Here is a 12,758-nt window from a genome sequence, read left to right as displayed (position 1 = left end):
GGCTAAGGGCTGTTCTTATGCAAGATGCAAAGCAGGTGCCTAATTGCTATTTATTATAATCTAGTTACCAACGTCATTAGAGCAGTAAAAATACATGTTTTGTCATACCCCTGGTATAAGGTCTGTTATAAACATGGTTCTAGCCCTGAAGGCTGATTGCCTGACAGCTGTGGGCTCCTGAGTGGCGCAGCGGTCTAAGACACTCCCTGGTTCGAATCCAGGCTGTATCACATCCGGCCGTGATTGGGAGTCCCATAGGGTGGCGCGCAATTGGCCCAGCGTCATCTGGCTTTGGCCGTGGTAGGCTGTCATTGTAAAAAATCATCTGTTTTTACCTGACTTGCCTAGTTCAATAAAGGTTACAGTTAAAAATAAATATAAAATCTGTCGTTCTGCCCCTGAACAAGGCAGTTAACCCACTGTTCCTAGGCCGTCATTGTAAATAAGAATTTGTTCTTAACTGACTTGCCTAGTTAAATAAAGTTTTTTTTTTAAATGGCCCAAATATATTGACATCTACCATTTTGAAGGGTCCTACTCAAATTTCAGAGTTTCATTCCTGTAACAGAAAGTGTGTCAAATATCTATTCTTTGTACCATTCATTATTTTTCAGATAGTTAGCAACACGTTGTTAACAATTTGTTACATTGTAACAAGTTTGGAATTCCCACATGACAAATAACGGTATTTTTCCGGAAGTGATGTAGCTAATGTTGTTATTCTATTCCAGGAAGAGAAGACGGGGCTTGCATTTAACATCGAGCAACTGCGTCAATAACAGTTTTGACGAATATCTTTAGTTTTCCTCTACTCTTCAGCATGGCGAATGGGTATGTTATCATCTTATGTGCTCTTGTCGATAAAAGAGAACAACTATTGAAAAATGTATTCGTCTTGTCCTGGTAACTTGATATGCTAGCTAACGAACTAACTGGCTTGCTAACTAGCAAACCAAAGGGTCCCTGACAAAGCCAGGGCAGCAAACAGCTAGCTAGCTAGTGGGTGGACGGACAACTCACGCTATCTTGGGAGGACATAGTACAAGATTGGCTGAAGTCTGCCCCGTATCACGCTTTCGAGAATAGTCATTAATCTCTGTTAAAGCTAGCTAGCTATAGGAACAAACGAGCTAAGCTATCTTTAAGGAGTTAGCTAGCAATATGTTAGATAGATTACTAGCCTCAACAAGCACTTTGCAGCAGGATGCTAGTTTAACTACACGATTTAGCGAGGCCTTTTTCTTTGTTTTGTCACATGGCTATATTTATGTCTGGAAGATATGATACTTGCTCAGTTAATTATAATGCCATTACATTAACTAACGTCAGCTAGCCCTAAAGTTACATCATTGTGTGATTCATTTGGCTCTAACACACTCACTGACACACTTACCGACACACGCACTGGGTTGTCAACAGTTCAGATAAAGATGCTATCAACCTGTAAAATCAAACTAGGTAGGTTCATGTCACTCATCACAATCCATATAATAAATGTATAATTTAAGTATATACTTTTTTTTTAATGTCAGATACATTTGGCATGTCGAACAATGCTCTGCTATTGTCTGGCAATGATGAATTGTATAATTTGGAAATGTTTTAGTACGAGTCTGTTTTTAGACATTATTTAGTATGAGAATAAGTGGTGTGTGTTATTGGTGTGTTTTGTCTAGATTACAACCTCTGGTCTGTGTTTTCTTTCTCTATTTACCAATGTTGTCTTAGATACTTCTCATGTGCACTGTTTTCCTGAACACGTCACTGTGACTGAACAGAGAGACTGGAAATTCCTGCTCATCTTGTTTGATCTTTAGGTCTCTTTATGTAGTGTTGTGGTGTCTCTCTTGTCATGATGGATGTTTTTTTTCTTCTCCAAAACATTTTTATCCCAATCTCAGGCCCCGAATGAGGTGTTTTGGTCTTGGTTGGCCATCATTGTAAATGTGTTCTTAAGCGACTTGCCTAGTTAAATAAAATAAAAAAAGCCTACATGCCTTTATAAGACTTTTAGCTAGACTTCAGTGATATAACTTTTATCTGTTGAGAATGAGATCGTGGACAGCATTTTTGCAGTCCTTTGACTGTTAACTTCTTTCTCATTGCAACAGTGTGGAATGTAGAATATCTTATCTTGTTTCAGGGAAAATGCTGACAGATGTTGTGGCCAGAGGAATACATCAGCACATTTAGGCGACAGTTTATGCCAGACTAAATCTATACCCTTTATAGTTCACTATATGGGGAATAGCATTTGGACATTAAACGTTCTCTCACTGTGGTCGCTGATCAAGTCCTTTGTCTAAATATACCGACAACCTTTAGTTTGGTTCTTTCCTCAGAGGTCTCAGCGGATGAAACAACTGGAGGCCGTATCTGGATTACTAAATAAGAACAGTTTGAATGAAATGGTATCCTTGCTGCTTTGTGTGAACCAACCACACTGCAAAGCTAAACACAGGAAGAACACCGTCCTGAACAATTTGATTTGCATTTTTAGATAAGACCTTTGTTGTTGGTACATTTAGATTACATTTGACATTTTAGTGACTAAGCAGACACTCTTATCCAGATCGACTTATGATGTTGGTATGTTAAACTTTCTGCTTGTTCAGTCATTGACTTCATAGTCTAGTGAAGAGCTGGGGAACAGACCGTAACAGACCAACCCTTGTCAACTCTAGTCAGGGATGATGAGCGTGTCATAGTCATGCACACCACGGCAACAACAGTAGTCATATTCACCACGGCAACAACAGTAATCAAATCAAATTTTATTTGTCACATACACATGGTTAGCAGATGTTAATGCGAATGTAGCGAAATGCTTGTGCTTCTAGTTCTGACAATGCAGTAATAACCAACGAGTAATCTAACCTAACAGTTCCACAACTACTACCTTATACACACAAGTGTAAAGGGATAAAGAATATGTACATAAAGATATATGAATAAGTGATGGTACAGAACGGCATAGGCAAGATGCAGTAGATGGTATCGAGTACAGTATATACATATGAGATTAGTAATGTAGGGTATGTAAACATAAAAGTGGCATAGTTTAAAGTGGCTAGTGATACATGTATTACATAAAGATGGCAAGATGCAGTAGATGATATAGAGGACAGTATATACATATGCATTGTTTAAAGTGGCTAGTGATACATTTTTGATCAATTCCCATCAATTTCCATTATTAAAGTGAGCTGGAGTTGAGTCAGTATGTTGGCAGCAGCCACCCAATGTTAGTGGTGGCTGTTTAACAGTCTGATGGCCTTGAGATAGAAGCTGTTTTTCAGTCTCTCTGTCCCTGCTTTGATGCACCTGTACTGACCTCGCCTTCTGGATGATAGCGGGGTGAACAGGCAGTGGCTCGGGTGGTTGTTGTCCTTGATGATCTTTATGGCCTTCCTGTGACATCGGGTGGTGTAGGTGTCCTGGAGGGCAGGTAGTTTGCCCCCAGTGATGCGTTGTGCAGACCTCACTACCCTCTGGAGAGCCTTATGGTTGTGGGCGGAGCAGTTGCCGTTCCAGGCGGTGATACAGCCCGACAGGATGCTCTCGATTGTGCATCTGTAGAAGTTTGTGAGTGCTTTTGGTGACAAGCCAAATTTCTTCAGCCTCCTGAGGTTGAAGAGGCGCTGCTGCGCCTTCTTCATAACGCTGTCTGTGTGGGTGGACCAATTCAGTTTGTCCGTGATGTGTACGCCGAGGAACTTAAAACTTACTAGCCTCTCCACTACTGTCCCGTCGATGTGGATAGGGGGGTGCTCCCTATGCTGTTTCCTGAAGTCCACAATCATCTCCTTTGTTTTGTTGACGTTGAGTGTGAGGTTATTTTCCTGACACCACCCTCCGAGGGCCCTCACCTCCTCCCTGTAGGCCATCTCGTCGTTGTTGGTAATCAAGCCTACCACTGTAGTGTCGTCCGCGAACTTGATGATTGAGTTGGAGGCGTGCATGGCCACGCAGTCGTGGGTGAACAGGGAGTACAGGAGAGGGCTCAGAATGCACCCTTGTGGGGCCCCAGTGTTGAGGATCAGCGGGGTGGAGATGTTGTTACCTACCCTCACCACCTGGGGGCGGCCCGTCAGGAAGTCCAGTACCCAGTTGCACAGGGCGGGGTCGAGTTTGGAGGGTACTATGGTGTTAAATGCTGAGCTGTAGTCGATGAACAGCATTCTCACATAGGTATTCCTCTTGTCCAGATGGGTTAGGGCAGTGTGCAGTGTGGTTGCGATTGCGTCGTCTGTGGACCTATTAGGGCAGTAAGCAAATTGGAGTGGGTCTAGGGTGTCAGGTAGGGTGGAGGTGATATGGTCCTTGACTAGTCTCTCAAAGCACTTCATGATGACGGAAGTGAGTGCTACGGGGCGGTAGTCGTTTAGCTCAGTTACCTTAGCTTTCTTGGGAACAGGAACAATGGTGGCCCTCTTGAAGCATGTGGGAACAGCAGACTGGGATAAGGATTGATTGAATATGTCCGTAAACACACCAGCCAGCTGGTCTGCGCATGCTCTGAGGACGCGGCTGGGTATGCCGTCTGGGCCTGCAGCCTTGCGAGGGTTAACACGTTTAAATGTTTTTCTCACGTCAGCTGCAGTGAAGGGGAGTCCGCAGGTTTTGGTAGCGGGCCGTGTCAGTGGCACTGTATTGTCCTCAAAGCGAGCAAAGAAGTTATTAAGTCTGTCTGGGAGCAAGACATCCTGGTCCGCGACGGGGCTGGTTTTCTTTTTGTAATCCGTGATTGACTGTAGACCCTGCCACATACCTCTTGTGTCTGAGCCGTTGAATTGCAACTCTACTTTGTCTCTATACTGACGCTTAGCTTGTTTGATTGCCTTGCGGAGGGAATAGCTACACTGTTTGTATTCGGTCATGTTTCCGGTCACCTTGCCCTAGTTAAAAGCAGTGGTTCGCGCTTTCAGTTTCGCGCGAATGCTGCCATCAATCCACGGTTTCTGGTTTGGGAATGTTTTTATAGTTGCTGTGGGTACTACATCGCAGATGCACTTTCTAATGAACTCGCTCACCGAATCAGCGTATTCGTCAATGTTGTTGTTGGACGCAATGCGGAACATATCCCAATCCACGTGATCGAAGCAATCTTGAAGCAGCGTGGAATCAGATTGGTCGGACCAGCGTTGAACAGACCTGAGCGCGGGAGCTTCTTGTTTCAGTTTCTGTCTGTAGGCTGGAAGCAACAAAATGGAGTCGTGGTCAGCTTTTCCGAAAGGAGGGCGGGGGAGGGCCTTATATGCGTTGCGGAAGTTAGAATAACAATGATCCAGGATTTTACCAGCCCTGGTTGCGCAATTGATATGCTGATAGAATTTAGGGAGTCTTGTTTTCAGATTAGCCTTGTTAAAATCCCCAGCTACAATGAATGCAGCCTCAGGATATGTGGTTTCCAGTTTACATAGAGTCAGATAAAGTTCGTTCGGGGCCATCGATGTGTCTGCTTGGGGGGGAATATATACGGCTGTGATTATAATCTAAGAGAATTCCCTTGGTAGATAATGCGGTCGACATTTGATTGTGAGGAATTCTAAGTCAGGTGAACAGAAGGACTTGAGTTCCTGTATGTTGTTATGATCACACCATGTCTCGTTAATCATAAGGCATACCCCCCCGCCCCTCTTCTTACCAGAAAGATGCTTGTTTCTGTCGGTGCGATGCTTGAAGAAACCAGCTGGCTGCACTGACTCCGATAGCGTCTCTCGAGTGAGCCATGTTTCCGTGAAGCAAAGAACTTTACAGTCTCTGATGTCTCTCTGGAAGGCAACCCTTGCTCGGATTTCATCAACCTTGTTGTCAAGAGACTGGACATTGGCGAGTAGTATGCTAGGAAGTGGGTCGCGATGTGCCCGTCTCCGGAGCCTGACCAGAAGACCGCTTCGTTTGCCCCTTTTACGGCGACGTTGTTTAGGTTCGCCAGCTGTGATCAGATCCATTGTCCTGGGTGGAATGCAAAACACAGGATTCGCTTCGGGACAGTCATATTCTTGGTCGTTATGATGGTGAGTTGACGTTGCTCTTATATTCAGTAGTTCCTCCCGACTGTATGTAATAAAACCTAAGATTACCTGGGGTACCAGTGTAAGAAATAACACGTAAAAAAACAAAATACTGCATAGTTTCCTAGGAACGCGAAGCGAGGTGGCCATCTCTGTCAGCGCCGGAAGGGTAGTCATATTCACCTCGGCAACAACAGTAGTAGTCATATTCACCGCGGCAACAACAGTAGTAGTCATATTCACCGCGGCAACAACAGTAGTAGTCATATTCACCGCGGCAGCAACAGTAGTCATATTCACCGCGGCAGCAACAGTACGCCACGGCAACAACTATATGGACAAGATTGATGACGGCATTTCTGGTCCGGGATGAGCCTATCAGACAGCTACTAGAGATGAATATCTTTATGACAGACTAATGAGCCGTAACTGAATGTACCGGACTAATAGGCCCACTGTCATCTGCCCTTCTGGAGACTGAGCTTTGTTTAGAAATATTAAGACACTTTAAAAGAAGACATACGGTTGAAACGTCTCAGCTTAAAAAAAGAAAAAAAAGAACACCATGAATTGAAAACCTTGTTGCAGTTATTTGTAGAAGATGCTGTCACCTTTCCTTTTTTGGAATAGAGGACTTCTGTTGTCCTTCTCTTCCTGTGCTGAGTGACCCATGCCTCTCTGTTGTCCTCCTCCTCTTCCCATGCAGCCTGTGCTGAGTGACCGATGGCTCTCTTCCTGGACGGGACATCAGTAGGCAGTGCCATGGACACGTCAAACTTTGCACACGTCATCTTCCAGAACGTGGGGAAGAGCTACCTGCCCCACGCCGCTCTAGAGTGTCACTACACTCTCACCCAGTTCATCAAACCACACCAGAAGGACTGGGTTGGCATATTCAAGGTGAGTCCGTCCTCTCTCCTTCCTCTCCCATGCGTCTCTTTTAAGGTGGACGCAGTAATATAGCGTACACCACACAGGGTTACTTTCAGCTTACAGAAATCAAACACAATTTCAAATCTGCCATTATTTAGCTCCTCCCAATTGGCCTGAGTGCCATTGTGTTTATGCTATCATGCCAACACCTTGTCACGCCAAACATTTTTCCACAGCGATGGAGTTGGCAAGAGCACGAACAGATCTGGGTCCAGGCTAGTTCCCAATGTGTTCCATAATATTAGTCTGGTCAGTTATGGTCATCGTGTTATCGTTGAAGCCTGTAAGCAGGAAGTACCCCTGGCCACACTGTGTAGAATAATAATGTCATGTTGCTGATTCATCTGCCCATAACAGGTCAATTCTATTATAAAGGACCAAGGGCATCTGTCTTCCAGACTTGATTACATTTCTAGAGTGGAACCTGGACACCTACTAACCTATAATTCCTATCTGGCCCAATCCACTCGCTGTGAGCAAGCATATTAGAATTGTTGTGTGTCCCTAATAGTTACCTATCCCCTTTTATAGGGCACTACTTTTGGTCAAGTTCCATATGGCTCTGGTAAACAATAGTGCACTATATAGGGTGCCATTTAGTACTTAACTGAACTCTCAAGACTCCTGGTTTATCTGAGAGAGGTTTTGCTTTACTTATGTAAAAAAAAAAAAAATGTTTTTTAAAGTAAGGTAAACCATGTCCTGTAACCAATGTGTTTGAGCGCAGCTGTACTCTCAGTATGAAAAGTGAGGTTGGCAGAGCGGAAGGGAGGGGGGGGGGTCTTTTTGTCCTGCTCTGCAGACTGGCGTGTCCCAGATGGATCTGGTTATAGGAGCACATTAAATCCAATGCACTGGCAGTTACTGATTTGAGCCACTTCTGTAGTGAAAGATGGTGGGCAGAGTGGAGCTGGGGCGAGAGCTTCCTCCAGCAGTAGACCAGCAGCAGGAATGCTACTATAAAGGAGATGTGGAAATGATGAGAGGTGGTCTGTATGTCTGGGCTCACATCTCATCAGATCAAAGCAGCAGTCTGTTTCTGTTTTCTCTCTATGTGGGCTGGATTGAATGCAGTTCAATGAACACACACACACGCACACACACACACACACACACACGATTGCTTCTGTTTCTCTGTACTTTTATGGCACTGCAGAATTTGTTTTTTTTTATCAGAGCGTATGGCAGAAGCCTTCAGTAAAAAGTGACTTTCAGTGTCATATAATTATATCTAATTGAACGGATAACATGATTAAGTTTGAGTTTAAACCATAACCATAAACTGGCTCCATAAAAGCACAACACAAGTTTCTTTTAAACATGAACCTGCTGTTTAATCTTCTGTGTGAAGTGTAGCATGGTAGAGAGGAGGCCAAACTCCAGTCAGTCTTGTTGTTATATTGGGGCTGCGACTGGCCCAAATGGCACGCTGTTCCCTATATAGGGCACTACTTTAGAGCACAATGTAGGGGATAGTGTGTCATTTGGAACGCAGCGTCCGACACAAGGGGGACGATCAGGGAACATCTGGGAATTTGTTTGAAATATTGGAGTCGGGGATTTGATTGGAGTGTTGTCTGATGGCGATGTCATACCACAGCACCCAACTGCAGCAGTGGTGCAAGTTCTCCCAAACTCCAAACACGCTAATTCACCAAGGTGGAAAAAGCAGAGCAGTGTGGAACATAAATCATGTAAATGTTCCCGGGCGTGTTGACAGACAGGAGGCTGGGGTGCCAAGCTGAGCTCCAGGCAGCACTCACAGGAGGACAGATACCTGGACCATGACTCACTCTCTCACTGTGGGAAGGGAAGAACACTGCTGCTACCTAACTTGAGGACCAAACTGAAGTGAAGAGGAAATCCAGCAACTCTTGGAGGACAGTGGAAGTAGATAAAAACGCTCATTTTATTTTTAAAACCTTGATTAAGGCCTCATACCAAAACACAGATTATTATTATCAAATTCTACTTCACTCACTGTCCCCAGAGCTGTGCTGTGTGGTGCTGCTTCACGGCTGGGTCCAATACATCAGCCTGTAAGGTGCTATCGCCCCCTAGTGACTTGGAGCTGCTATCGCCTCATAACGGATGAACTCCGATAAACATTTTGTCTTTATCTTTCAGCCTGAAATGGTTTCATATCCTTGTCTTTTTTTCTTCATCTGCACTAATCTGATAAGTCATGATAGGGAAGAGCAATAGGTTGTTAAAACTATACTGGGTGCGTAGGGTGGCAGGTTTCCTAGCGGTTAGAGCGCTGGGCCACTAACTGAAAGGTTGCTTTTCCATGGTTTAACCTAGTTTATCAGAACATTTGAACATGTACCTAGGCTATCCAAACCAATAGTCGTGTACAACAAATGTCGTAATAGCGCGGTACCACTCGCCAAGATAAACAAAACATTTCATCCAACCATTTATTTAGCATCGGCAGCAGAGCAGTGGGGGACAGACACTGACAGACTCTTGTTAGGCAGCACCGTGTCTTCTACCTGTTCTATCTGTCTATGGCTCTTTGATGTTGGAACGGTTGAGCGCACACACACACACAAACCGTGATAGAGGAGTGCCAGGACAGGCAAACACAGCCTTTATAATTATCCTGTCGTAGAGCACAGCCCCCCTGCCTGATTCATTATCCACTTGTCCTACCTGTTTGGTCTTACATCGCGCCGCCCCATGCGACAGAAACAGGAGATGGGTTCCTGCCTCGGACTAGGCTATATGCTAACAAACATGGCAAACAAGAACGCCTTCAACTGTTGCAGCAGCTTACTATGCTAGCTACTAGTCCGTAACCTGCAGGGTACTATGCTAGCTACTAGTCCGTAACCTGCAGCTTACTATGCTAGCTACTAGTCCGTAACCTGCAGGGTACTATGCTAGCTACTAGTCCGTAACCTGCAGGGTACTATGCTAGCTACTAGTCCGTAACCTGCAGGGTACTATGCTAGCTACTAGTCCGTAACCTGCAGGGTACTATGCTAGCTACTAGTCCCCAACCTGCAGGGTACTATGCTAGCTACTAGTCCGTAACCTGCAGGGTACTATGCTAGCTACTAGTCCGTAACCTGCAGGGTACTATGCTAGCTACTAGTCCGTAACCTGCAGGGTACTATGCTAGCTACTAGTCCCCAACCTGCAGGGTACTATGCTAGCTACTAGTCCGTAACCTGCAGGGTACTATGCTAGCTACTAGTCCCCAACCTGCAGGGTACTATGCTAGCTACTAGTCCGTAACCTGCAGGGTACTATGCTAGCTACTAGTCCCCAACCTGCAGGGTACTATGCTAGCTACTAGTCCCTAACCTGCAGGGTACTATGCTAGCTACTAGTCCGTAACCTGCAGGGTACTATGCTAGCTACTAGTCCGTAACCTGCAGGGTACTATGCTAGCTACTAGTCCCCAACCTGCAGGGTACTATGCTAGCTACTAGTCCCCAACCTGCAGGGTACTATGCTAGCTACTAGTCCCCAACCTGCAGGGTACTATGCTAGCTACTAGTCCGTAACCTGCAGGGTACTATGCTAGCTACTAGTCCGTAACCTGCAGGGTACTATGCTAGCTACTAGTCCGTAACCTGCAGGGTACTATGCTAGCTACTAGTCCGTAACCTGTAGTGTACTATGCTAGCTACTAGTCCCCAACCTGCAGGGTACTATGCTAGCTACTAGTCCGTAACCTGCAGGGTACTATGCTAGCTACTAGTCCCCAACCTGCAGGGTACTATGCTAGCTACTAGTCCCCAACCTGCAGGGTACTATGCTAGCTACTAGTCCCCAACCTGCAGGGTACTATGCTAGCTACTAGTCCGTAACCTGCAGGGTACTATGCTAGCTACTAGTCCGTAACCTGCAGGGTACTATGCTAGCTACTAGTCCGTAACCTGCAGGGTACTATGCTAGCTACTAGTCCGTAACCTGCAGGGTACTATGCTAGCTACTAGTCCCCAACCTGCAGGGTACTATGCTAGCTACTAGTCCGTAACCTGCAGGGTACTATGCTAGCTACTAGTCCGTAACCTGCAGGGTACTATGCTAGCTACTAGTCCGTAACCTGCAAGGTACTATGCTAGCTACTAGTCCCCAACCTGCAGGGTACTATGCTAGCTACTAGTCCCCAACCTGCAGGGTACTATGCTAGCTACTAGTCCGTAACCTGCAGGGTACTATGCTAGCTACTAGTCCCCAACCTGCAGGGTACTATGCTAGCTACTAGTCCGTAACCTGCAGGGTACTATGCTAGCTACTAGTCCCTAACCTGTAGTGTACTATGCTAGCTACTAGTCCGTAACCTGCAGGGTACTATGCTAGCTACTAGTCCGTAACCTGCAGCGTACTATGCTAGCTACTAGTCCGTAACCTGCAGGGTACTATGCTAGCTACTAGTCCGTAACCTGCAGGGTACTATGCTAGCTACTAGTCCGTAACCTGCAGGGTACTATGCTAGCTACTAGTCCGTAACCTGCAGCTTACTATGCTAGCTACTTGTCCGTAACCTGCAGCTTACTATGCTAGCTACTAGTCCGTAACCTGCAGGGTACTATGCTAGCTACTAGTCCGTAACCTGCAGGGTACTATGCTAGCTACTAGTCCGTAACCTGCAGCTTACTATGCTAGCTACTAGTCCGTAACCTGCAGGGTACTATGCTAGCTACTAGTCCGTAACCTGCAGGGTACTATGCTAGCTACTAGTCCGTAACCTGCAGCTTACTATGCTAGCTACTAGTCCGTAACCTGCAGCTTACTATGCTAGCTACTAGTCCCCAACCTGCAGTGTACTATGCTAGCTACTAGTCCCCAACCTGCAGGGTACTATGCTAGCTACTAGTCCGTAACCTGCAGGGTACTATGCTAGCTACTAGTCCGTAACCTGCAGCTTACTATGCTAGCTACTAGTCCCCAACCTGCAGGGTACTATGCTAGCTACTAGTCCGTAACCTGCAGGGTACTATGCTAGCTACTAGTCCCCAACCTGCAGGGTACTATGCTAGCTACTAGTCCGTAACCTGCAGGGTACTATGCTAGCTACTAGTCCCCAACCTGCAGGGTACTATGCTAGCTACTAGTCCGTAACCTGCAGGGTACTATGCTAGCTACTAGTCCGTAACCTGCAGCTTACTATGCTAGCTACTAGTCCCCAACCTGCAGGGTACTATGCTAGCTACTAGTCCCTAACCTGCAGTGTACTATGCTAGCTACTAGTCCCCAACCTGCAGGGTACTATGCTAGCTACGATTTTTTAAATTTTTTATTCAACCTTTATTTACCTAGGCAAGTCAGTTAAGAACAAATTATTATTTACAATGATGGCCTACCCTGGCAAAACCTGGACGACGCTGGGCCAATTGTGCATCACCTTATGGGACTCCCAATCACGGCCGGATGTGATACAGCCTGGATTTGAACCAGGGGCTGTAGTGACGCCTCTTGCACTAAGATGCAGTGCCTTAGACCGCTGCGCCACTCGGGAGCCCTAGTCCTTAACCTGCTGCGTACTGTGCTAGCTACTCGATCCTAACCTGCAGTGTACTGTGCTAGCTACTCCTCCCTAACCTGCAGTGTACTATGCTAGCTTCTAGCCCCTAACCTGCAGCGTACTATGCTAGCTACTAGTCCCTAACCTGCAGCGTACTATGCTAGCTACTCGATCCTAACCTGCAGCGTACTATGCTAGCTACTCGATCCTAACCTGCAGCGTACTATGCTAGCTACTAGTCCCTAACCTGCAGCGTACTATGCTAGCTACTAGTCCCTAATCTGCAGTGTACTATGCTAGCTACTAGTCCCTAACCTGCAGCGTAC

General features: G+C 45.8%; 1 protein-coding gene across 2 annotated transcripts in view; it reads left to right on the top strand.

The window, feature by feature from the left end:
- Positions 1-702: 702 nt before the first annotated feature.
- LOC120040283 (tax1-binding protein 1 homolog B-like) overlaps positions 703-12,758 on the top strand; it is a 40,719-nt gene continuing 28,663 nt past the window's right edge. For both annotated transcript variants that reach the window (XM_038985479.1, XM_038985478.1), the window contains exons 1-2: positions 703-831; positions 6,724-6,917. In XM_038985479.1, coding sequence (XP_038841407.1) covers positions 6,741-6,917 — 177 coding nt within the window. In that variant the 5' untranslated portion in view covers positions 703-831; positions 6,724-6,740. The remainder of the gene's footprint in view (positions 832-6,723; positions 6,918-12,758) is intronic.

The sequence above is a fragment of the Salvelinus namaycush genome, unplaced genomic scaffold (genome assembly GCF_016432855.1).
Source record: "Salvelinus namaycush isolate Seneca unplaced genomic scaffold, SaNama_1.0 Scaffold34, whole genome shotgun sequence".
NCBI classification, from domain to species: Eukaryota; Metazoa; Chordata; class Actinopteri; order Salmoniformes; family Salmonidae; genus Salvelinus; species Salvelinus namaycush.
Note: the sequence above shows the minus strand (reverse complement) of the source record. Positions and strands in the feature narration are given on the sequence as shown.